Source organism: Thalia democratica, chromosome 2 (assembly GCF_965202585.1).
Source record: "Thalia democratica chromosome 2, ktThaDemo2.hap1.1, whole genome shotgun sequence".
Classification (NCBI taxonomy): domain Eukaryota; kingdom Metazoa; phylum Chordata; class Thaliacea; order Salpida; family Salpidae; genus Thalia; species Thalia democratica.
In genome coordinates, this window is record NC_139166.1 from 44006622 (window position 1) to 44034228 (window position 27607).

At 24.7% G+C, this 27607-nt stretch overlaps 2 protein-coding genes across 2 annotated transcripts; both read left to right on the forward strand.

Annotated features, from left to right (window-relative positions):
- The first annotated feature begins 540 nt into the window (after positions 1 to 540).
- Positions 541 to 1643, forward strand: LOC145828601 (ras-related C3 botulinum toxin substrate 1-like). Its single transcript, XM_082936357.1, has 4 exons — positions 541 to 546; positions 718 to 911; positions 1102 to 1273; positions 1437 to 1643. Exons 1-4 carry the CDS (start codon positions 541 to 543, stop codon positions 1641 to 1643), a joined length of 579 nt encoding a protein of 192 aa, XP_082792483.1.
- A 6597-nt stretch (positions 1644 to 8240) lies between these two features.
- Positions 8241 to 26110, forward strand: LOC145829324 (lamin-B3-like). Its single transcript, XM_082937088.1, has 13 exons — positions 8241 to 8285; positions 12483 to 12536; positions 13492 to 13612; positions 13892 to 13966; positions 14573 to 14709; positions 18682 to 18812; positions 19332 to 19483; positions 20059 to 20223; positions 20451 to 20576; positions 21567 to 21787; positions 21934 to 22051; positions 22269 to 22307; positions 25735 to 26110. Exons 2-13 carry the CDS (start codon positions 12511 to 12513, stop codon positions 25768 to 25770), a joined length of 1347 nt encoding a protein of 448 aa, XP_082793214.1. The 5' UTR covers positions 8241 to 8285; positions 12483 to 12510; the 3' UTR covers positions 25771 to 26110.
- The last annotated feature ends 1497 nt before the right edge of the window (positions 26111 to 27607 follow it).

Consider the following 27607-nt stretch of genomic DNA (forward strand, 5'->3'; position numbering starts at 1 on the left):
TTTGTTGATAAGTTATTTTCTGTATACTTTAATTTTGGATCAATATTAATAAATTGACATGATTTTTACTTCTTTATTGCTTTACTAGTATCTAATGCGTTTGCAACTTTGTTATATTTTAATCTAGCTAGGTTTAAATAAAAAGTGCAGTCTTTACTTAAATATTTTGTTGATCTAGTATGATAACATTTGATAAGAACTCAAATTTGTTAAATTGTATTTTAGATTTTAAGTTAAACTTTCTCAGTAAAAATAATAAAGTGCCCTTAAATTAGTTTATTAAAAAGCAGAATTTTGTACAGTGCACTTTTCATTTTTTAATTAAAAAATAAAACCTTATTTAAAAAACCATAACAGACTACTAGCAGTATTAAAAAAACTATCAATATTTAAAAATGGTGTTTTATGGTTTATTTTTTAAACTTTAAAGGTTTGTAATACAAGATATGTTTTTTTTTGTTAAAGAAATATATTTAAACTAATAGGACAAATAACTTTCAAAACCCTTCATTCTTATTTCATAACTAAGAAAATTCAGCAATGAAGGTTAATCTTGTTTTCATTACTCAGTATTTTGATTGCATTAGTTTACAGAATTGTGTTGATATTTAGTTTTAGGCAATAAAAAAAAATTGTAACAAATAATTCGTGCTATTGCTAATAATTTCTATATGAAATTTGATTAAAAGAACAAATAATTTTTGTTTTGTATTGTAGAAATGCATCACATGCGTAGTAGTTGGAGATGAGAGTGTAGGAAAAACCAGTATGATGATTACTTACGTGACCAACACGTTTCCACAAGGTTATATACCGACTGTTTTCGACAACCACCTGGCAAACGTTTGGTGGAACGGAAAACAGGTCAACCTTGGGTTGGTGGACACAATGGGACAAGAGGACTTTGACAGGCATAGTTTATTTTAATCGTTTAATATTCTTAAAACACACAAGCTTTTAGGTACGCAAAAAACTTAAAAACATGTTAGTATTTTAGATTTTTTTAAATGCAAAGCAAAAACTTTTTAGTCCTTAAGCAAAGATTTTATGTTTTAAAATTTCAATTTTGATTTTAAAAAACATATAAAATTTACCAACCAGAATGCCTCCGATTTCGTACAAAGAAGTTGATGTCTTCATCGTTTGTTTTTCTGTTATATCTCCGGCATCGTTTAGTAATGTGAGTGCGAAATGGTTCAAGGAAATTAACCTTCACAGTCCAGACACACCAATCGTGTTGGTCGGCACAAAAATAGATTTGAGGAATAACGCAGTTCGTGACTTCCAACTTATGACTTTATAGATAAAACATTATTAAAGTTATTTTCAGTTTTTTATAACATTTTGTTTTGAAAAAAATAGCTTTAACACCAATAAACAACACAAAAAACTTTCAATATAGTAAAAATAAGACAATTTCCCTTATAACCGTACAGGAAACATTAAAATATTTGGGCGAAAATAAAATGGATTTAGTAGGAATGGGTGAAGCGGAAGAAATGAGAAAAACTATTGGAGCGATCAATTACATTGAATGCTCTTCTAAAAATCAAGAAAACATAAAAAATGTGTTTCATGAGGCAATAAGAGCGGTACTGTCACCAAAACCAAAACTAGAAAAGGAAGAATGTAATATTATTTGAGTTTTAACAGTAGAATAAAGTTACAAATTAAATACTTATTTTAAAGATATATAAACAGTGTTGTGCTTAGCAAATAAAATTTTTTACAACTACAACTATAATTACCGAAACAAAAGTTTCGATCATACCAATTCGATCAACAGACCACAAGCCTTTGTTAGACTGAGATGCGGGTTTCGTCCTCAATAAAACTTGTAAGTTAGCTGCAACTGAAAAACTTGCAGTAGTCAATCTACAAACGGTTTATTATGTTTTACCACAAAGCAACCGTTTGCTGAATTTTACAGTGATGTCAGCATTTTAGTTGTCATTCGCCGTGCAACGTTTAATAAATTGTCCACTAGGCAAGACAGCTGATCGTAATCAATACAACCATTTCAACGCATCTTTACTTTATTTAGTAATTCTTATACATAATTCTAGGTTACAAAAGTGTTTACTAGCAATTTAAAAATTTTAGTGCTAGTAGTTGTTAAGAAAAGGTTATTATAAAAAACTGAATTCGTAATCATAATAAACTTAAAAGGTTTTGTAATCAAAAACAGTATTTATATTCGAAATATAAGTTACTGTTTTTAAAATTGAAGCATAAGTATTTTAAAAAGGGGTCCGTTGGGCACTGATACTAATGTTAGAAAAACTGGTGACAAACTAAACTAAAAAGACAATCGATAATCATGTTTAGTAATAAAAACAAAAAGTTAGAAAAAAATTACGGAACATTTATTTTTTTTTAACTATTAAATTTAGAAGATACTTTAAGTTTAATATATTTTTCTAAATAGCTAAGTTTTTGGTTTTATTAAAAGCTAGTAGTATAAATGATTTTTTTTTTCAATTCTATTTAAACAACAGAAATAAAAATGTATGTTCTGGCAAAATATTAAACTGTATCCGTCGTGTATAAATAGATTACTGAAAGGTTCTTTCGTACACCAAGTCTTTAAACTAAATTTATTGAGCTTGTTTTTGTTAAAAATAATCCCATATATACTTTAAGCCTTAGTTGGGTTTTAATTGAGTTAAAAAATTAATTTTTTTCAAGTTAAGTATTTACACCAAGGTAACTATACAGCTTAAAAAATTAAAATAAGCATGTGAGTTATAGAAAATTACAGTTGGTAAGATAAAATCTGTAGGTTATGTATAGAAATTTTAAAAGATAAAATACTTAAATGATATTAATCATAGCCTAATTTTCAGAATAGAGTAAATATTCAACTAGAGTTTACTATTAGCTACTACTTCACAAGTATTGATTTAAAACTTTTAATAGTGAGTAAATTTAAGAATAATAAAAAAGAAAATACTTTAAAAATTTGGTCTAAGGTCCAGCTGTACAAAAGACCTCTCGGTGATCGAGTCATACATCGAGTCCCAGTCATTGATTCATTAGTAATTTAGAAACTGATAACAAAATAACTTCAATATTGTTAAAACGGTATAAAAATACCTTGACCCAATAAAGTTATTACAACTAATAATCAATTGTCGCCTGGTCACCCATAGAAATAAGTGATAGAATAAACTGAGTAACCAAGAAACTAATGTCAGCCCGTTTTATACACTAAACACTTTTGAAACTGCTACTTACTTTAGTTTAGATAACCAAACGATTATTTATACTTGTAGGTCTAGAGTTGCTTAATAAAAATATAAACGAATAAATAATCATTACTGCTTACGGAGCTTGAAATCTAACTTCGTTTTTTTTAATAAAATTACACAAGACACTTTTTACAAGAATCAAAAACTTTTTAAACTCTTATATTTTTAGGAATAAAAGATTCAATACGATTTATATGCTTTTTAATTCTAAGTTTGTTTACTAAAAGTTTGTCTAAGATAGTATTTATAAACGTTTTACAAATTAAAGTGCCAAGCTTTTTCCCTTTAGATAGTAATTAGTTTAGGTTTAGTCGTAAAGACTTTTTATTTTTTTATTTGTTGTTGTTTTAGGTTATCAACTCGTAATTTTATCAAACTTAAGTAGTTAAACAAAAAATTTAAGAAGACAACACCTACTTACCTTTAATATTGAATTACAAGAAAAATTTTGATAAAACTACAATAACTTTAAACTCTTAAACCCAGTTTTACTGAATGGATCAATAATTGAAAGCTTTATTTGTTTGATTTTAAAGTTATTTTTTTATATAGCATTAAAAAAAGACTCATGATAGATTTTTTTTAATTTTTTCACTAAAACTCAAAAACAAAAGTTGGCCATATGTTGTTTGCAAGTTTTTTTATTTAAATCTAATTTTGTATCTCCAAAATTAAAAGATTAACCGTGAAAGAATATAACCTTTAAAAATTAAATTATAAGTAAAGGTACTTTTTACTTTTGAAAACGTATTTGAATGTCTGTCTAATTTAATTAGTAGTTTGATGAAAAATTGTGAAAAAACGATTCTTTTTAACTTTATAAATATTTAAACCAGTTGAAACTTTTAAATTTTTAGATTTTGATAGTCTCACCAGAAAATAGTACCCATTTGCCGTTTTTTATTGAATCATTTTATTTTATTATATCTACAGTTGTCGTAAAAAACACCCTATATTTTTATTTTAGTTTTTATTTAAGATGGTAGGTAGAACGTGTTGTTTTTGTACATAAGTTTTATATTTGTTTATTAGACAAGACTTCTACAAGCGTTAACAACAAAAATATAATTGAATATTAGCTAACTATCTCTTTTTTATTTTGAAATAAATAAACTCAAAAAGCAATAGTATTTTAGAAAGATTTCTTATAAAAATAATATCTTTTGGTCTTTAAAGTAGTTTTTATTCAGTAAATTGATTAATGCTATTTTGAGCTACATTACAATTCAATTTCTTTTAATGTTTGTAAACATCGATTTTTTACAACTTTTTATTCCCTATCCCCAGTTCAGCGCGATTTAGTTTAGTCCCATTGTGTGTCCTATTTTTTTTATCACTTTAGCATTTTAATTCCAAAGCCCTTCAGGGTTACAGAAAACTACATTCTAGTGTGATTTTATGTTTCTTAACTAAATATAAGATCTTAGACAAACATATACCATATTATGTATTAAAATGTGAAATTTTTTACAAAAAAAGTTACAAAATAAGATTAACTAAAACCAAATTGTTATCGAAAAAAACAAAATACACGCAAGAGCTTGCACTATACTATCATTTTATAAATGATAATAAAATATTAACGGCATGAAGTAAAAATAAATACTAGAGATATATATCGAATTACTAGTAAGTTAAATATAATATTTTTTATATATTGCTAGTCACGCAATGCCCTCATTACCTTAAAGAATACTTTTAGTTTATTTTTTATCGCATTAACTTAGTTTATTTTATTCTATTTAATTTGATTGTTACATTGTATTTATTTTTGTATTGTGTAAAGATTTTGTTTTAAAGTTACAACATTCCCGTAAAAAGACCATTTCTGTTTTCTAAAAATCCCCTATAAATCTTAGTATTTACATTTTTTCCAAAGCCTAATATATTAAATGCTTAGTAAATAAATTTTCAAAATATATATAAAATCTATAGTTAATAAATTATTTAAACTAAACTTACCTATATTTCATTTTGATTTAACTTAACTAAAATTTAACTTTTGTAAACTACATATTAGTTAAAACTCATATTTTAAATGTAAATTTTATTTATTTTATGTGTGTATTTTTATTTTCCAATTCATCGCCCTGTATACTTTTGTTTTCAGCTTTTTTTAACGTCTGATGAACTGCTCTGCAGGGAAACGGCGTAACGCAATAAAAGTTTAACAATAAATTTATATAAATATAATATTTTGGAATAAGTTTAAATTAGTTTAGACTTATTCTTTTATTCGCTAGTTATAAATATTTGCATTTACTGTTTTTAATTCTGATTAGTTTTTTTGCATTTTTTTATCTAATCTTTTCTGATTTTCCAAATTAAAATAGTTTACATTATTTATAATTGAGTTGTTGTAGTATTTTTACTTGAAATAGATCTGCTTAGATACCCATTATTTAAGTAGTAATTAAAAATTTCAAAGTGTTTTGTCAAAGGATATGTAAACAAAATTAAAATAAAATAAGTTTGTGTAAAGAAAATATATGTAATTGATGCACAAAAAGAAAGACAGTTTAAAACAGAGTTATGGAACAAAACAAAAACTAAAACAAATAATTACAAGTGAAAAAAACAGAGTTAATTTTATTTTTTATTTCTCTACCTATATCGATTTCTTATAGTGCTGTTTTTTTTTTCTTTTTTACTGCTTTGTGTATAAAGATCACAATTTACAATAGCTCTTTTTATAGAAAAAATAATTATAACTTTCGATAAAAAAATGTTTGTTATGTAATAAAATGGAAAATTAATCTTAGTTAAATAACTTGTCAAACCCAAAAACTAGTTGCATTTTTTATAGCATAGGTAAAACTTTAATAACACAATTATAAGCATAGAAATCTATTTACTTTTATTTGCTTTAGTTTTCGATTTAATAATATGCCGTCATGCTGAATTTTATTTTATTAAAATGTTTTTATTATTTAATAAAAGTGTTAAGTTTATCATTTAATAATAAAACAGTTTAATCATAAATATTAAAAACTATATTATTCAATACCATATTTTCTATTTTGACGATAAGAAGAGTGCCAAAAATAACTCTATTATAAATTTTTAAGTTAAAAAAAAGAAGGTCAGCTATACAGAGCTCTTTATTTCTGGCAATCCTGGAATCGTATACATACACTAAAACTAGCTTAATATGACTGCTTTTGAGACTAAAATTTGTATAGAAGTTTTGTTACTTATCTTATTTGATTATCATTAATGTTCGTTTACATTTAAAAATTAAAATTATAACAACTGTAATTGAAAAAAGTGATTAGTTTATGTAGAATAATTGATTATTTAAAAGAAATATCTCCATGTGACTTAATCGAAATTAAGTTTATCAAAGAGTGTTTTTTTATGTTTTTATAGGTATGCAATCAAAATACGTTACTTTCATATATAATTTTTTACTTAGTTTTACTTTTCTTTGTATTTTGAAATATGTTTGATAGTACAATACAACTCTAGCTGTATATTTGAAGATTATAACATAAATCACTCATTTCTAAAGTTTATCAATTAACTCATTTAGCCCGTCATCAGAATATGCTTGCTAAAAACTGATAAAATATAGTGTTAATGTAGTTATATTTAATGATTTTAAAATTTCTAGATTAAAATAGTTAAGTCATAAAGAGTTAAGTGTAAAAGTCTGTTTATAAGATTTAAATCAGACTTAAGTTATAGTTTGCTGATTTAAAGTTATTTATAAGAAAAAATTGTTAAACAAAAACATTTAAGATTATAGAAATCTTACTTGAAACTAAATTAAAAATTACATTACAAAATACGACAAAAAACGACAATAAAAGTACTAAAAATACGCAATTTATAAAACTATAAATTGTAGAAATCTCGTTGTTAACAATTTTTTTGGCTCGCAAATTCAAATAAACAATAATTTCTCAGTTCTTGAATCATTGCTTATTAAAACTCACGAGCCGAAGTTTGTAATCAACGAGATTTCTACAACTTCAAACTTTATATTTAGCGTGTTTTTAGTATTATTATTGTCGTTTTTTGTCTTATTTTGTAATGTATTTTTAGTTTAATTTTCTAAAATCTTAAATGTTTTTGTTTCAACAATTTTTTCTTATAAACAACTTTAAATCAGCAATGTATAACTTAACTCTAATTAAAACCTTTTAAACAGACTTTTACACTTAATTCTTTATGACGTAACTTATTTTAGCTAGACATTTCAAATCTTTGTATATAACTATATTAACACTATATTCTGATAATGCAATAATTGAAATCAATTATTAAACTTTTTAAATTTAAGTAATTATGGTTAAATTCCTTATTTAAAACCAGTTGAATCATCAATCTGTATAATTATTAAACTTTACAGTTATGTAGCACTATTTTTTATTTAGTGTTTAAACGAATTAACTATCAATTTTTTAGTTTTACAGCTCTTTACTAAAAGAGGGAATTAAGTTGCATTTTAACTTTTTTAAAGTAGGATGGAAGGCGCGCCAAGCGTAAACAAACTGTAAATAATTGTAGCTAGTTTAAAAAAACCTACATTATTATCATAATTATATACCACTTTAAATTTTTGCAAGGTATTTAAACAATATGAATTGAATAATTATTTCAATGAATTCGTTTTATATTAAAATGAATTTTGAATTTGTACTACTCATAAACTTATAAAAATATTATGGGTTTGGTAAGAACCATAAGTATAAGCTGGTGCTAATTTTATTTTAATTAATACATAAGTCTTATTTTAATTCAGATTTAAGTAGTGTTTTTAGTTGTGATATTAAAAATTTAAATTTTATTTAAGTATTTCAATTTTTAGAAACAATCTCTATTTTATAGTTTATAAACCTAAATTTTCATTTGTTAGTAGTAAATAAAAATAATTAACTTGTGCTGATGTTGAAGATAAACTCTACTGATAGATTTTTAAAAGATAGAAAAAAACTGCTTTTTTGTATATGTGACAACCACTGGGTTTTGATTTTACAACGCTAAACTCCATGAGTTTTCATTGCATATATTAGGACCACTACTCCAAAAGTAAGTAGGTTATACATTGTTAAGTTTTATCTTAATGTTTTGTAAAAACTGTAAAGGATTCTTAACAGCATTTTGTACAGTCAACTTAACTTTTTAAACTAGTCAGATAAAGCATTATTGTCAATCCTTGAAACTTGGATGTATAACATCTGTAGCTGCAATTTTTTCTATTAATTTTTTTGTCAACTTTAATGTTAGATATCTTTACTAAGTTTAAATATAAGTTTTAAAGTAAATTATGTTTACTGAGCCTTCTGTCCTGGACAAGACATTAAAAGGTATCCGAGAGCTGTGCCACTCAATAAACCAAAGTTTCACTAACTGTGTCTTAGGACCGAAAGTTTTGAGCTATTTTTTTGTTGTTTTATAAACTGAACAATAAATTGCTGAAAAGGTAGGGAAGAAAAAAGCTCCAAACTTTAGAGAAATAAATTGGAAAACTATAGCTTTTTTAGCAACTCAGCATTTATTTTTGTTAACTTTTTTGATCTTAATAGTTATCAAAATCTAGAAATCTAATGAAAATTTAACAATAAGTTGTAGAAACATTTTGAAAAGTAAGAAATCCTTTTAAAATCTATGGCAACAAGAAAAATGTGAACGTACATGATCATAAAAATTGAAATTTTTTGGAGGAGACGGTGTGGTGCCCATGGTAGACTATGATTTTCATGGTCAATATTGGTAGTAATGGGTTTAAAAAAGAGTGCATACTTTTTTTTTTCTTTTAGGAATTAATTTCTCTAATTAGTTGAAGTTAAAAAAAACAAAAAACATACATTTAGTTTAAAATTAAATTTTATCAAAGTTTTAAATAAAACTTATCAAAGTTATTTACACATATATGGTGTGAGGCTTGATGACCAAAAGGTCTTTCTCCACACCAATCCATTGACCATAGTTGTGAGCGTTCTCTTTTTTTTCTTTCTTTCTGCCATTTTAAAGGGTTGCCACGCTCATAGTATAACTCAAGATATTTTGAAGTTTTTTTAAACTCAAGCTGACTCAAGATAGTTTTGTTTTTTATAAAAACCTCAGCATAGTTTTAAGATTTTTTAAATCTCAGGACAGTGTTTAAAAGATTTTTAATAAATTTTAGTTGCAATATTTTGTTATTTTTAACCTATTTGCTGAATCATTAGGTTTTTATTAGTTTTGAAAAGTTAAATTTTTTTTTTTTAGAATTTCAATAAATCAACTCAGGGCAGATTAAAGTCACTCAAAACAGTTTTTTGAATAACAGAGTGGCAACCCTGTTCTTCATTATAGAAATTACAGATATAATTGTCACAAACTATTTCTCCCTCTGTATATTGTCCTTTCTACAGGATAGCCATTTTGAAAAAAACTTGAATTTAAAAGATTAGGTAACAAAAACTGGAACACCCTAGAACTTAATACTTTTTGAAAGAATCTGTAAAACTCAAAATTTTGACTAAGTATCATTAAAAAACCTTCTTTATTCATTATTTATATGTGAAATGATAGAATTCAACTCTCAAGAAATTTAACTACAGTGTCCTATAAAAGATTTAAACATTTTCCAAAAAAAAAAAAAAAAAATAAGTAAATTTTGAGAAATTTTATACTAGTAAAAACATTTTTAAAATACTATTTTAACCATCAGACAAGAAAGCTTGTAACAGGGTTGCCATTTACTATGGTTACTCAGAATATTTTGAAATTTTTGAAAATCCTAGGATGACTCAGGACAGCTCAGGATACTATGATTTATTTTTAAACTCAGTCTAGTTCAGGATGAAGCAAAACACTTTTATTAAGAATTAAAAACCAAGGATGGCTCAAGATAGTCTTTTTGTGGCTCAAAGAGTGGTAACCCTGAAATCAGTACATATTATTACATTACTTTTTGCTTGATATTTTGTTTTGTTATAGTTTTTTAGGGTGACCAATTTACCTCAAAACCTAAAATTTAAAAACTTAAGCATAACAAATTTAGATATGATTATTTTTGAAAAATACCTAGAAATTCAAACAGTTTTTATTTGTAGTATAATAAATTTTTTATCTAAATAAGTATAAGTATTATATAGAACAAATTTATATAGGCTTGCAACACACTCAGGCTACTTAGATAATTTTAAAAACTGTGTTGCCAACTCAGGCTAGTTTGAAACTTTTAGAGAAACACTTGCTAAATTAGGCTTGTTTAAAGTTTTTTACAAAAATCTTTAGTTTTAAAATTTTTACTGTATCTCAGACTGGTTTTTATGGTTGAAATTCTTTTAATTTTTTGATAATTATTATTCTAATTCTAGCTAGATCTATAAGTCATTTTAGTATTGTATTTTTGATATTCAAGCCTAATTAAGAGATTTTTTTTTGTCATAAACTTAAGCTAGTTTTTGTTTACTTTAGCTTTTTTGCTTCAAAAAAAAAGGCAACTCTTTAAAGTATTTTTTGTCATTAGATTTCTATTCTTGTATTTTATATCTCAGATAAGCTAAGCAATTTAGGCAATGAGTACTATTCACTAAAGGTAATTTTTAGTTTTGTACAAAAATGCTTATGTTTAGTTTCTATTGTGTCAACATTTGTGAAATAAAATCATAAATTATTTTGTTAATTTTTTCAGAATCATTTGCATGTGTGTGGGTTTGTTATAACCATAACTAGTGTTAAAATATTCATAAATTTCTGAAAATAATTACTATACTTGAAATATTTTTTATTGAAATTTTCTTCAAAGACTTTTCTTTTCACTCAGTAATTTTTTTAAAAACCAATACTTATTTTCTTAATCATGTATTCAAATTTTTAATTTTAAAATCTAAAAATTTAGTCCTTTAGCAACCAGTAAAACTTTTAAAACTATATTTTAGCCTTATATAAAAAAAAATTCAATAAATTTCTATTTAATTAACTTAAAGTTTTGTTTATTTTTCTGAAATATGTTAAATTTTTTTGTTCAAGTTTTGGTTTTAAGCCAATTTGTTTTTTGAATTTTTTAACTCTTGTTCAAATGTTTTTTTTTTTGAAAAATTAGTTTTCATAAAATCATAATTAAAAGAAAAAAATAAAGTTATAAAGTAAAAAAAATCAAAAACTTTTGAATACTTTTGATAAATCAATGCATTTAATACTTAAATCTTTTTTAAAAATATGCTGTTTTAATGGTTGCTAACGGTTTAGATTTTAAATGTTTTGGAAAAGTTTCAACTGCAATTTTAAAGGTTGACTTTTTAAACAAATAGACTTACAAAAAATAACCGAGTTAAAAGAGAAGAGTCTTCAAATAATTTTTATACAAAATAAAAGTTGAGTAATTTGCTTCAGAAGTTATTGGGTTTTTCAACCCTACTGTATTGCACATTTTAACAAAAAAAAAATCTAAACTAAATTTTAAAATTAGTTACATTTTGCAAGGTTGCAACACACTCATGGTATTTTGAAATTCTAGAAAATCTCAAGGAGACTCAGGATATAGTTTTTGATCATTCAAGGCAGAAGTTTTTGATTCAAAGAGAGGCAACCCTAAGAAATTTATATATTTTAATTGATTACAAATGTTTATATGATTATACCAAACTCTAACAGTAAAAAGCAACTGCTGGCCAAGTTAAATATCATTGTAACAAAATCATCATTTTAAAAACTCCCCTATGGCTTTAGTTAAACATTAAACATTAAGTTATATATTTTATAAGCTCAACTTATATATTCCTCATAAACCGCTATAATTTCATTTGTAGCACCTTTTTTTAGTGACAGTGTTGAATTTAATATAGGGTTGCCACTTTACCTTGAATTCTGGAAAAACCTGGAATTTGACAATTTAGGTAAAAAAAATCCTGGAAAAACCTGGAATTTTAACATGTTCAGTAGTAAAATTTTGATTTGATTAAAAAATCTATCATATAAACAAAAAGTTTTTATAATCATCAAAATTTTTTTATCAAAAAACAATTTTAAAGTAGCTTTGCAGAATTTTTTCAATGTTTTTATAATATTTAACACAGTTTCTTACCTTAAACTTAAGTTTAAACTAAAAATTGACCCACAAATTTGTACTTTTAAAAACCTGGAAAAATTTGGAAAAAACCAGTTGGCAACCTTGTTTATATCAAACAGTTTATTTAATGTGTAAATTAATGTATGAAATTTAACTATTGATTAAGTTGGGTAAAAAATTTCTTTGAAGCTTTTTAAATATTAAAGTTTGATGTTTTTTTTCAGGTTTTCTAGATTTTTTTATAAAATTATTATGGAGACACCAGTTCAACGAAAAAAGTAAGTGTATCATCTAGTATTAAAATTTTATTGAAATTCAAGTGTTATTTGAAATATTTATGTACACATAGTCTTTGTATATAAAAATCAAAAAAAAAGTTTAAAGTTAAAATCACATTACTATTAGTTATAGTTAAATGATGAGAATTAAAAATAAAAAAAAACTTAATTGTTTTATTAAAAACCTTGATCAAAGTAGTAGATTATTCTATTTAAAAAAAAACTACTTATTTTGTTTTGTCTTAAAAGAAAAAATAAGCAGTTTAGTAATGAAAATAGTTCACTTGAATTTGTTAGTTTGTTGCAACAATATTAATTATTAGTATTGCTGCATTTTAGAATTGCCTAAAGACAATCCCAGTTCTAAAGACTTATACTAGTCTTTAAATTTAAGTAAATTTTTAGTTTATTTTACATCAAATAGTTATTAAATTTTAGTATCATATTTATATGTGAAAAAAAAATTCCTTAAATATTTTTAAATAAAAGTTGTTTTTTAAATTTATACAACTTGAGAATTTGAATATTTTAAAGTTATATAAATTAAAAATAGTTAATAAAATTAATATAGTCTTTTTCTAGTTGTTTAGTATTCTTACTTTGTATTATTAAAAAATTAGTAGAACATCCTAATTATTTTAAATCCTAGTCATTAATTTACAACTTAATTACTTTTAACTTATATAAATACAGTCTAAATGTTTCATAATATTAAAATATGTATATTAATCAATTTGTAATTGTTGAACATAATTTTTTATAAAAGTAACTTCAGATTTTTAAACATTTGTGTTGTTAAAAAAATTACAACTGAAAATTGTAACATTTTACAATTAACATGTAAAGTTAATTGTAAACCACATTTAAGTACTAATCTAACGACCATTTATATTTTGAGTTGAAGTTAAACTGAAAAAAAAACAGTTTTTCTAAATAATGTTTTATTTTTTGCAAGGACTAGAAAGTCAATGATGGGTGGTTCACCCACCTTTCTGTCACCATCAGTTTCCTCCAACAAGGAACAGAAAGATCAGATGGCTCATCTCAACAATCGCATGGCAGCTTATGTGGAAAAGGTGTTTAATGAAATTACTTAGCTGTTGTAATATAAATAGTTTTTTATTGAAAAGGACGATGATTAATGAAATACGCTTGTTGTTTATAGTAACAAGTCTGAAGCTTAAAGTTATTAATATGATCAATCACTACCGTTTTGAAATTATATTTTAAATATATCAAAATGCAACACTATGTTATATTATAAGTATAATCTATTATAATAAGCATAATATTGTATTTCGATTGTTATAATCTTCAAGTATAATTTTTTTTTTTTAAAGTATTTATAATTACAGGTCAGATCTCTTGAAGCAGAAAACAGCACTTTGAAAGTCCAAGTTGAACAATATGAAGAAGTTTCAACAAGCAAGGTTTGCATTTTTTTAGAAAAGTAGTTCCTTAACAAAATATTTAGAGTAAAAAATGAATAACTTATTAAGTTACTTTTATTAAAGAATCTGACTGAAAAAAGTTAAGTGTGTATTAAGTTGTGAAAATTTAAAAGTTAAAACATAAAAATAGATAGTTTTTTTGAATGTTTTAAGGTAAAATCTTTCTAAAGTTTGATCCTATATTTGTTCTGAAAAATAAAAATTAATTTAAATTTAAAGCATTTTTTTATCAGTTAAACTTTAAAATGTTATTAAAGTTTTTACAATAATTAGTATACAAATCTTGTTTTACAGTAAAATCCATTAAACAATATTTACTTCTTTTATATTCAACTTTAAAGTTGAAGGATGAAAAATAACTTAGATAAAATTTTAGAATTTTAAAATATTTATCTAAGTCTTTAAGTTTATTGGTTGGTATTAATTATTTGTACTTGAAACAAACAAAAAATGTTGTTATGTTTTCTAGAAAAAGGGAATTTTTTTTGATATAATTAATCAAAGTTTGTATTATGTATTATGTTAAGTATTATTTAATAAATCATAATGTTATAAATATACATCATATTAGAGTTATATATTTAGACTACAAAGCTAAAGAGCATTTATGAAGCTGAGTTGTCTGAAGCTAGGCGACTTCTTGATGAAACTTCCAAAGAAAAAGCTCAACTTGCTCTTGATAGAGCAAATTTTGCTGACAAATTGAATGATGCAACAAAAGAGTTAGTATTTATTTAAAATGCTTGAAATATCATTATTATCTTTAATAAGTTTTAAAAACATATAGAAAAGGTAATTTCTATTGGTTCTTGATTTTTTAGATGTGATTTCATTAAAAGTTGTATTTCTAAGCCCCTAACTTAAAAATGATAAGGTAAATTTTGTCTTATAACCTCACATAACAAAATATTCAGCAATTTTTATTACTACAAAAAAAAAAAAAAACTAAATACTTCAATTTTTAGTCTATGTAATTATTATAAACAGCTTAGTAAAAAAGTGTAGCAAAATATTGTACAGAAATCAAGCTGTAACAAGACAGTTTGACATACTCAAGTACGAAGTTAACTTAGAAACTTTGAATAATCTTATTTACTTTTTAGGCTGCTTTATAAAGCTATGGAACTTTTTAAGTTGTTTGGTTATAAGGGTTACTAGCAGAAGGGCTAGTATCACATTGCTCCTTAGTACTACTTAATCATGCATAAAATTCTGAAAATTCGTATGTGTTTTGTAACCTGTTGCATAATCTGTGGTACATATAGGAATTTTAAACTTTAATATAGGAAAATTCCTTTATTTTTACTTTCTTTTACTCTAAATTATTTAGAAAACTGTTGCTGTTTTTTTGTTTCACTGCTATAAAACAGTTGATATTTTAATTATTTGTGTTATATAGTAAGCAATTAAAGAAGTTACTTAAATTTATTTTAAAATAAATATAAACAATTTATATCAAGCATATCAGATATTGAAAGTTTATTGAATGTTCAGTTTTAGTTTTTTATTTGTTTTCTCTTCTAACTAATAATGAAGTTAAAATTAGTTAAATGAAAATTAAACTCGAGTGAGAATTTAGCTTACTTACTACATCGTAGTAAATCAACATATGTTATTAGTTTTTCACAAGGTTCCCTTACAGTTTCTAATTTTTTAATTTCTTTATATGGTACTTTGTTACTTGAATAGAAAGTTCTGATTACACATACAATTAATTGATTTTGATAGTTGTAAAAGAAGAATACTATTTGAAAAATTTATCAACTACTGATTTTGTTAGTTTAAACTGAGTAAAAATAAATTAATTTGCACACATCTTTTATTTATATTTTATTTGATGTTTGTCGTAAAAAGTCTAATGTCCTAAACTTTTATTAAGAATTTAATAAGTTATTTGTTGAAGTTTTCATTATTACTATAAGTATTATTAGATATCATTGTAAGACTAGAAAAAACTTTGTTATTATTACTTTTAAATTAAAACTTATGTTTATTGTTTAATTATTTGAGAATATATTTAAATTATATTTTATATTTGTGATAATTTAACTTTTATAGCTGTAGTTTAAGTAAGTCTTAAAATAATAATGGTAACTGCAAGGGTTGCTTAGAATATCATATAAGTAATTACTTCTAAAGTTACCGTATAGCTACTAAAACAGCGCAAACACAATATTTTGTGAAAATAGTTGAGGTAGAATTACCGAACCCCGCCCTAGATTGGCATAACGCATGAAGTATCTTAAATGTTTGCTGTTTCTATTGTTATAAAATATATTCTGAACTATTTAGCTTTCAATTTGAATATTTGTTTTTAATATTTTATTTTACTGTTATAAAAAATCTAGAATTTGTATCATACATTGTTTATTGAAAAATTGTTTTTTATTTATAAAGTGGTTTTAAATTTTCATTGAATATTTAAGTGTACGTCCAAATATATTTATTTTATAAAAATAATGAGCAAAATACGCTGTTCTGTGAGATATGTTTGTTATGGTATGTGATATTTAGGAGAAACCAAATAATAAATTTCCACACCGCCTTTCTTAAACAAACAACAACATACGGCGAGTTTGCATTCGACCTTTTTAGAATTCTTTCTTTATTGTAGTCCTCTTTCACATAGCGCTGTCGTAAAAGTTATTACTAGAGAGAATTCTTACATTCGTCACTACTATTTAAGTTTTGAGAAATTGTTGTTCAATCACAAACTTTAATTAACTTTAAAAAGTAAATTTTAATTTATTTAAAAATTAAACCTAAATTACATTTATTGCAAAATTTACCGACAATCTAAGACATTATACGTGTGTACAGTTAACTAATCGATAACGATTTTGCGTTGCTGTGCGTAGAATATCTAACACCTGTTGTGTAGCCGCCAGCTTAGCTATTATCCCTTTTAGCAGTATTTTATAGTGATTAATTACAATTTTTGAAACTGAAATGTAAAATCAAATTAAACAAACTACATAATTGATTTTTGATATTTTTGTATCGTTTCCTACATATAAGTTCACTGATAAGTTGTTGCACTAATTGAGTTAAATTTGGGTTAAAATTAATTCTTTTGTAGTTATTGAATATGATTAATTTAATGGTTTTTAATAAAAAAAAAGTTCATTGTGACTCAACTATAAGTACGTCAGTTTAATAAATAGAGTCTGATTCATATTCTATAACAATGGAATTTAATTCGTGGTAGTGTTAGTTATAGATAAAAATATTATAATGAATGGTTTACATCATCAGCAAACACAAGAACAAAATTTTATACAACAGCAGCATTACTACTTAGCAACACAGTATGTTAGCTTCATTTTATCAATAATAAATTGAAATTACTGCATACTTGTATAAGAAATACTTAACATTTTTAATTTTTTAAAAATAATGTAGTTTTATATCAACTCACAAAGCCATTATTAAATGAAAACTTATTTTAAAATTTAGCCTATCTCTGCTTTTTACAAAAAAAAAGTTGGAACTTCTGCTTTTAACTTTTTTAGATAACCATTACTAATAAAAAATAAATTTTTCATTTTAACAAGGAAACTTTTTTTAGGATTTGCCAGGGTTAAACAAATTTTCAGTCTTTTTTCAAAGCAAACGTTTATTCTTTTTTTTTGTTTAAGTTTGAAAATAAGTTGATTAGCTCTTTAACGAAGTTAGTTAAAGTTAATATTTAAAACTAAGCTTACTTTTATAAACTAGCACACTTTTTAGTGTTTATATTTTATGATAATTATGTCGTGGTTATTAAACAAAATATATTCTATTCTAATATTTTATTGAAACTGAGCTTGTTTGCTTGATTGTGGTCAGTTTTTCAATAGTTTAAACTTATCAAAATGCGTGCGCAAAAGTATCTACAAAAATTTTAAGAATTTTAATGTTATATAAGTTTATATTCGATTATATATTTCGCACTAGTAGTATAATATTTTTTTTTGTTATTAGTTTCAAGTAATTTTATAACTTCGTCAAAGAATGAATTAATACATTGAATAAGGGTTTATTTTGCGAAGTTTTATAGATAAGCAATAATTATTAGAGCGTTAATTTCCTCTTTTGTTTTTATTATTTTAGCTTTAGAGGCTGATAAATTCCTTTAATGCACTCTATTTTTGTTTTCTTTTTCCTATCTCTATCTAACTTTATAAAGCTTTTTGAGCTTAACTAGATGTTTTAAATTAAGTTATGTTTACTAATTACGTATCAGTTAACACTTTTCATTATACTTATTCAGGTTTTCTTTTAAGAAATTAACATTATTTGACAACATTGTTTTTTTTCGTAGTAGGTTATATTTGTTAATAGTTTAGTATCTTTAATCTTTTAAGTAATAATGGCGGAAGTTAGAATTGTTAAACAGAAACCAAAAAGACCTTCACATAGTCAGTATCAGCAGCAATTACAAAATCAGCAAAGAATTAATTTTGAGTTTCAACAACGGTACATAAACTGACTTTGAAAACTGCTGTTTTTTTAAGATTTTTTTTAATATTAGTTTAAGGGAAAAGGCGAAATTAACATTTAAAGCATACTTTTTCCAATAAATTTTACTTGAATTTTTTGACTTGAACTTATCTTTTCTTTGGACGTACTTAATTTATTATCATTATAGTAAAAGTAATAAAAGTTTTGAATTTTTTTTGAGTTGTATGTAAAACGTTTATAAAATAAAACAGAAACGAAGAACTTTTAAGTTCTAACAACAAACTTCAAGCTGAGTTGAAAAGTGTTCACAGCAGTCTTCAGTTGAAAGAAAACTTCATTGCTACCCAGTCAAAAGACTTTGACGAACTTAAAAAATCTCATGGTATTTGTTTTTTTCTTTTTTTAGTAGTTTTTAGTAATTGATTTTTTTTGAAACTATTCACGTAAACTGTTAAATATTGTTAAACATTATAAATGCAGAAAATTAGCACTTTTTTCAAAAGTTTTAAAACTCTGTATAGTTTATTATTTTTTAATATATATTTATAGTTTTATAAAAGTAGGTTAGTACTTTTAACTTTATTTAAGTTTAATCTTTTAACGCTATAGCTTAATAAAGCAAATGTAAACCAAAATTGAAATATAGCTTTAAAAAACGTAATATAAGTTTGTTTTATAAATTTAAGGTACAAAATGGAAGGATGCATTATGTAAATAAAGGCAGCAGTTAATATTATTTTGAATAAAACATATTTATAATTTAGTTTCGCTTTGATTAGTCTAAATGTTTTTATATGTAAAATATTAATTTAAATTTAGTAATAAGTTCAAATAGGTAGAAAATAAAACTTTCAAATAAACGTCTGCTTTTTTTTGGTAATTGTAATACTTTTTTTTACAGAGAAGTTATCTAGCAAGCTAGCAGCATTGCAACAAGAATACGAAAGTTGTCAACAAGTTCTTGAAAAAGAAACTCTGCAAAGAGTTGATCTTGAAAACAAAATTCAATCTGTCAGAGAAGACCTTCAGTTTAAGGAAAGAATCCATGCTGAGGTAAAAAACAAGTTTCACTCTATTCTATATAGAGAAGGGTTTCCCAAACTCATTTTCATAATTGCCCCCTTGGTAAAAATTAAAAAATAACGCCCCTTTTGTTGTATACCAGCCATTACTGTTCAGTTACCTATTTACTTATTCAGCTCCTTACTGATTATTGTCCCCTGATAGCCAAAATCGCCCCTAAAGGCAATTTATTATTATTGTTGCAATAAAATATTATTGTATTCCCAACCCTGATCTAAAGTTTATTTTTACAAAACAAAATACTAACGACTTATATTATTTAAAAATGGTCTCCAAGTTTTATTTTTTAAGTTTTATATTAAAAAGGTTGAAGGTTATTTTACTAAAAATTGAGGATAAAAAAATAAAGTTATATATGTTCATTATTCATTTTAGTTTAATTAAGTTTTTCTATTATTATTTAAAATACATATTAAATATATTATCCAAATTATGCACTATCTTACAACCGACAGTATTGCACATCGAGGTTATGAATTTTGAAGTATGTTTGATTGAAATTAGCTGTATAACAATTCTATCAACATTTCTAACAAACATGACAGGAGCTTACAGAGGCACGTAAAGTGTCAACAGTTACAATCAATGAAGAAACATTCAAAGCTGAGTATGAAAACAAATTGGAAGCTACTATTAACGACCTGCGAGAACAACATGAAGTTGATATGGAACAGTACAAGGATGATGTTGAATCTGCTTTCCAATCTAAAGTTTGTTATTTACAAAATACTTAGACTGCATTCAACTGTTTAAAATAAAAATAAAAATTATGTGTAATGAAAAAAATAAACTGAATTAAGTAAATTATTTTCATTTTCTTTCTATGATTTTAACTGTTTAAAGTAAAGTTACAATAAAAAATATGTTAAAAAAGGAAAAAATTGAATCTTTGTTAAGTAAAGTATCTACACTTGCTTTAAATTGTGTAATTTTAAAGGTTTCTGAGCTACAGTCGAGTCTAGAAGTTTCAAGATCTGCAATCACGACTTCTAGTGAACAATTCACTGCTACAAAAGTTGAGATTGATCACCTTAAAATCAGCATGAACAAACTTCAGAAAGAAGTATGTTTTATTTTAATATAGTAAGATCTAATTATTTGTTCCTATAATAAGTTATATTAACACTTAAGTAAGAAAACCTATTTAATAGTTTAGTAGGTTTTAAAAAACATGACATATAAGTTTTAAACTTTTACAATAAAAATCAATATTATTTAGTATAATAGTGATTATTAATTAGATAAACTACAAACGGGTCGGTAGACTGCAACCTAATTTAAGGGAGGTCAATAAAAAACATGCAAGGTATTTTAATTTTAAAATAACTTGTAAAAACAAATAAAATTGAGTGTTTTTAGCATAAAATTTTTACATAAATGATTTCCAGTACACATTTGATTAATAAGTGATTAGTTCAATAAAATTAGGATAAAATATTTTATTCCTGAAATTTTTTAAACACCGGGGCTAGTGAAAGACTTTCATAGTGAATCTAACTTGCCGGCTAGAAAAGCTGCTACCCCTAACCATACCCTGCACTTAGAATTTGTCTTAGACATGATTGTACTAGAGAAATTATTATAGTTTTTTATTTTTGTTCATTCGAAATCTATATCGGGTTACAATTCTCTAAAGGTAATATTCTAGAAAATTTAGGTTAGTTAGAATAAAATTCAAATTAGATGTCCATTTTGTCCTTAAAATTTTATAAAAGGAAGCGTTCATTTATTGGTTTTAAAGAGTTTAACATTTTTCATTATAACTTCGTAGAACTTAATTGATGATGTTTTTGCGGCTAGAATTAATAATAGTAAATTTACTTTAAATCAATCTGTTTGTTCAATCATTAGTTTTTTTGTAAAAGTCAAATTAGCATACTGTGCTGCGAAAATAGATATTATTAAATTAAATTTTTCTAAAAAGAAATGTTTCTTATAAAATTTAATGATGAAATTATATTTATCATTTATTATTTCCGACTCTGAATTAATAGTAATTTATAGAAAATTTATTATTATAATGTACATTTTACCATGTTTATGTAAATTACAGCACGCTGAAGTGAAAAGCTCAAACGCAGAACTGCAGCGTAAAGTGGAAACTCAACAAGAAATTCACACAGCAGCTATTCGCCAGATGGAGCAAGAGAGAGACGAGACGAAGGAAACGTTGAGTTTGCTGGAGAAGGAGTATCAGGAGCTGGCCGACATCAAGGTGAAACTCGACGGAGAAATTTCCGTCTATAGAAAGCTTCTGGAAGAAGAAGAAACTAGGTTTGCTTTAAAATTTTATTTAGTGCAAAAATTTCCAAAAAGAAATGGTTACCAGCTAATAAAAACATTTATTGAAACTTATAACTAGATTGAATAAGTTTACGTTGGATAAGTATAAAATAAATATTAATTATACTAAATTAAAGATTGCATATGACGCCCTCTCCAATGCAAACTCGCTCCAAAGCGAAACCTCGTCGCAAGCGGAAACGAGTTGCAGTGCAAGATGACGTCATGTTTTCTGCCAGCTCATCTGATGCACAAGTACGTTCTTAAAAGTCTACGTAATGCAGATTATTATTTTATATTAAATATTTACCTGTATATTCTGTTTTTTTTTACCATTTAAAAGTGTCTAAATTATGTTAATTTATTAAAGATTTAAGATGGCTTGAAATTTTATAAATGTTTGTTTAATTTTTGTTTACTCAATGAAAAGTTTTAATGTTAATTAATAATTAAGTATTTATATATATTTCAGGAACAGCAATCTGCCCCTGTAAAGAGATCTAGACTTGAGGTTGGTTTCTTTATTATGCTGAATTGCGTTATAATTAATACAAGATTAAAAACTAGGATTTTTATACTTATAACATTTTAATAGTTATAGCCTCTTTAAATATAAAATGCTTGAACCTCTTTAAATAAAAAGCTTTACCAAAATAATTTGATTTTCTTTGTCAGTCGATCTTACAAAATTTATAAAAACCACTGAGTAATGTTAGGTAACAACTTTTTATATAACTAACCGATTGTTTTTTTCGCTTGAATGCAAAATAGTCCACATAGTTGCGGTCAAATCGTAGAAGTAAACCGCTTAACGTGACCCTTAAACGTCGAGAAGTTTGGTTTGAAAATAAACTTTTCCACACAATTTTCCTTTAAATAGTGTTTTTAAATTAAGCTAGTAGTACTTAGTTAAAAGTAATTGTTTTGACTTGGGTAAAAACTGTGTTTTATTTACTATGCAATACTTAAATATTGATAAAAGTCAATTAAAAGTTGACCACATCAAATCTAAGGTTCAAGTCGAACAACGAAGGACAACAAAGTACCAGCGTTATACTAACAAGACGCTCAATAATGAGGTTCTTGTTGCAAAAAAAATAATTTGAAAAATCCATAAATGTATAGTTAAACGAAAAGATCTTAATTGTTCAGAATAATTAATTTCTGCACTGTACATAGAACATTTTAGATACAATTACTTTAATATTAGACTTTTTTTGCAGTCGTAATTTTAATTTAAAATGAACTAACTTTAAAAACTTAAGTTAGTTTTAGTATCTGAAACGAAGCTTTCTAATCATTTAAATATTTAGCATTTATTGTAATTAAATTAATTTATCAATTAAATTATTGCATGAAACCATTAGTAAAACTAGCACTTTTTAATCAACTGAGTTTTTTATTGACTAAATAAAACTAAAATTGTTTGATTTATACCAATGGTTCTCAAAATAATGGAATATTGTGCACATTTTTGAGCTAAATAAAGCTTTTTTTCATTCTATATCAGGGATCGGCAGCCTTTTGTAATTCGCGGGCCAATTTTACTAGAAAGGCTTGCTCGCGTGCCGCACTATTTCGAAAAAGTTCTTAGGGGCCGCAGTTGTTTAAAAATAAAAGTAGTAATCTGTATAAAAATACTGTATTAAATCAAAGTTTGATATACTAAGCAATAATAAAGCACTAGTTAAGAGTTTTTATTGAAATAAGAACCCTGTTCTATTTTTTAAAATAATTTTTTTGTGGTTTAAAAAAGTATGTTTTTAGCTAAAAAAAGCCTCTTGGGCTGCATATTTTGGCTTTAAGAGCCGCATTCGGCCCACGGACCGCAGTTTACCGACCCCTGTTCTAGGTAATCAAAAATACATTCTCCTAAACTTAATTTTTAATGATTATTTAATTTAGTATCAAAAAATTCAAGGATTCAGAAAAAAGATGCATACTAGATTTATATCGTATTTATATTAAAATTATTTTAACAAACAAGTTTTTACAACTTGCTAAAATTATGTGCACCATTGTACACAGGTTAAACTTTTGAGTAAAACTATTCTACACAGCCTTTAGTAATTTTTAGAAGTTTAAAAGTTTCAGTACTAGCTAAAAAAAACTTAAGAATCAGCAGTAATTAAGTGATAATCATAACTAGTAAAATTAGTAGTTGGTCAAGAATTAAAAAAAAATCCGTATAAGTCAATATTTTTTTTTTATACTGTTTTAAAACTGTTTGTTTGACGCAAGAATTGCAAAACAAGCTTTTTTTAAAGTTATTCTCATTGAAATTAGCTCATACTTCTATCTTGAACCTAAAATTAAAATTGTTATGAGCATTGTAAGTTCTAAAAGTAAATATCAATACAGGGTTGCCAAAAAACCTGGAATCCTTGAAAAACCTGGAATTTGACAATTTAGGCTAAAAAAACCTGGAATTTGAGATACTAAAAAAAAACTTTATTTTGTACAAAAATCACTAAAAAACCTGGGATTAAACAACTTTTACATGTAAGTAGTAAAATTTTGATTTGACACTTAATATCTATTGTATAGGTAAATTTTTGTTGTTATCATCAAAAATTTTTTATCAAAAAACATGTTTAAAGAAGCTTTAAGATATCTTTTCAATGTCAACACACTGTTCAAAACAGTTTTTTACCTTAAACTTAAATTAAAACTGAAAATAGATCCTAAAACGTGTAATCTTAAAAATCTGGAAGAAATTTTGAAAATCTGGAGAAAATTTGCCAAAAACATTTGGCCAACCTGTCAATAGCACATCTCTAAAAAACTTGCAGTTTTAACAAGATTTTCCTGCTTTTCACATCCAAGGCTTTTGGATTCAGTAAAATGTAGCCGATGATGTAAGCTATAGAGGATTTATATATATTGTTTAAAAAGATAGTAAACTACCATTTGCATGCTGACAGAGCAAACATATTGTAAGGTTTGAGATCCATTCTATACGACTACATCTGTAATTTATGTAACTGTAAAATATGTCCATAATAAATCAAAGTAGTGAAATCGTAAAATTAAACAAGTTCTCCTTTGAAATTTAAAATAAAAAATATATACAGGGTTGCCACTTTACCTGGAAAACCTGGAATTTGACAATTTAGGAAAAAATAACTGGAAGAACCTGGAATTTATAACAAAAATCACTTAAAATCCTGGAATTTTAAACAATTTTTACATGTTAAGTAGAAAATTTTTGATTTGACTCAAAAAATCTACCTTATAGATAAAGTAAAAATAAAATAGTAAAAGAAAAAGGTAGCGTTCAATAATTATGAAGTAGACTAGTACTTGTTTTTTTAAGTATGTCGCAAAGCAATGTTTAAGTTTTTTGTCACAATTAAGCTTAACGAAATATTTTAGTTAATGCAACTAATTGCATGTTGTAAATATATTGTAAAATTTAAATAAAAATTTAAAAGCAGTTTCTGAGCTGTAAATTGTTCTACATACTAATTATTCAATTCATTTAAAAAAGTTTTTTTATTGTATAGTAGTTTTTAGGTATTTTGCATTTGTAATAAATTGCACTAGTTACTTCATAATTAGCCTTGCTGTTGTATGTTTCATAAAAACTTGGTCTGTATAAGTTAATAAATGTGAATTAGCTTAAGTTCTCGTATTTTTTAAAGTACAGTTGAAATGATCAAATAAGTTTTTGTTTAAATTATTAAAAAAAAAAAATTGTTTCCAAACTTAGATTAGAATTTTTAGTTTATCTTTAAAAACCAGCATACCTCTATGACTTTTATTTAAAATCAAAATTTTTTATTATTTCTAACCTTTTTTAGAAATCTTATATTTTTTTAATAATCGGTTTTTCATTTATAGCTGGTTGTTGTAGTACTTATACTATGACTACTACAGAATGTTTACAATAAGTAAAATATTTACGAAACCTTATCAACAGTTTTTTTTTTTCACAGAACCCAGAAGAACAAAACAGTTGTGCGATAATGTAAGAACTTGAGAATGTGTAAATTCACCTGATTTGAGTCAATAATTGTTTTTCATTCCCAAAACAAAAGTTACATTTTAAATAAATGCTTATTACTAAAATTTTAACATAACCGAATTAAAGTTAAATTTTTCTGTTTTTGTAAATGTGCCTTGTCTTTTGTCCTTTATTACCATCATGAAGGTGTTTAATTAGATTTTATATATATTGTACAAAGTTTGAATTTTAGTTTTTGTAAATAAGGTTAATTACTATGATTATAAGTTAAAATTGACTTCCCTGTACAGTTTGAGCGTATAGTTTGCCGTTTTATTGAAGTTTGATGATAATAAAGTCCTTACACGTTGAAATTGTAAACTTTTGTTATAACATTTTCTAACCTATATAGAAAATAAATAGAATAATTTTTGACATAACTGTATTAACTTATTTGTAACTATAGTGTTTTACAATAAGAAGCAAAAATAAAAAACACTTCAAGATTTTATCGTATTTAGCAGGAGTCTTAAAACAATGCAGATTAATAAAAAGTCATATAAATAATGTTATTAACTATTAAGCTTTATGGTTCCGATAATCTGCTAACATTTTAATAGAAATTAAGCTTTAAACCTTTGCACGTATACACGCTATCAGATATATCATTATACTCAACTCCAGTTATATATGCCAGATAGTTTTAATTGAATTTTAATTTCCAGTAATTACTTTACTAAAATACTCATGTAGTTTATAAACTACATCTATGATGTTTTTAGATAGAAAACGAAATTTTCTTTATATCATGTCCTTAATTTTATCATAATCTAGTTGTAATGATATAAATTATCAAAATTAATTTTGAAAGTCTGATTTGAAAAATTAAAATAAGTGGGCGTTTAAAATTATCATTTGTTTAGCTTTGAATAAAGTAAGCGGTATAAGGATTTTCAAATTTTACACAAATTTAGTTGGAAGATGCACACTTGTACATTTTTGAATTTGATATATGCAATTTACCCTATAAACACTTTTATTTTATATTTTTTCATAGTTTTCTGATTAAATAAAATAAATACCATACGTTTAGCTATGAAACAGCAATGTATTTGCTTAAGTCTAATATTATATGACTAAAAATTTATAGTTTTACAGTCAAACTGATACTTGTAAAACCTCGACGCTAAAAACTTTTTAGAGATTAAACTACCGAAATCGTTTGTTTTTTCATGTTTATCATCAGTTTGATTAAGTAATAATAATTTGTAAGTAGTTTAAGTATAAGAGTTTTATTAGAATAAGATTACATATATACCACGCTAAACAATTTAAAAACGTTTTCCTAGTTCACATTTCTCATCGGGCTGAAAGAAAGATCGAGCGGCAACTGACTACTGGAAGATAATTTAAGAGAACAAAATAAATTTGCTGTTATACATAATTGGACGATAGAACTTGGTTTCTTGTCTCTAAAACTGTTTTTAATTTGATTGAACTATTAAAGAAGTTATGTAATTTCGAATGAAAAAAAAATTGCTCTTTCTAGGTAAAAGTTACTAGAGCTTTTTCAAAATATCACTTACAAAAGCTACAAAATATTACCTGAAGTAATTACTTTATATAATCTTTTAACCATTTTTATTTAGTACAGTTATTGTTTATTGAAAAATAAGATTAGTTGTTTAAAAATTTAATTTTTTAAGTTTTATAAACCACTTTTTTTTCAAAAAATAAACATTTTTCAAAATGTGCTTATAAAGTCCTTAAAGTATAGTTTTATGTCTGTGAACTAAATTTTCTGAAGCTTTTTTTTGTAGCTTTTCTAACATATTAGCTCTAGACTAAAAAAGAGGTTTCTTTCA

Bases quoted from the DNA above. Each gene is read 5' to 3' on its own strand.
- LOC145829324 (XM_082937088.1), top strand. From the start codon at position 12,511: ATGGAGACACCAGTTCAACGAAAAAA. The intron at 12,537-13,491 runs GTAAGTGTATCA...ATTTTTTGCAAG, and splicing joins ACACCAGTTCAACGAAAAAA to GACTAGAAAGTCAATGATGG. The intron at 21,788-21,933 runs GTTTGCTTTAAA...ACTAAATTAAAG, and splicing joins CTGGAAGAAGAAGAAACTAG to ATTGCATATGACGCCCTCTC.
- LOC145828601 (XM_082936357.1), top strand. The intron at 912-1,101 runs GCATAGTTTATT...TTTACCAACCAG, and splicing joins GGACAAGAGGACTTTGACAG to AATGCCTCCGATTTCGTACA. The intron at 1,274-1,436 runs GTTCGTGACTTC...ATAACCGTACAG, and splicing joins TAGATTTGAGGAATAACGCA to GAAACATTAAAATATTTGGG.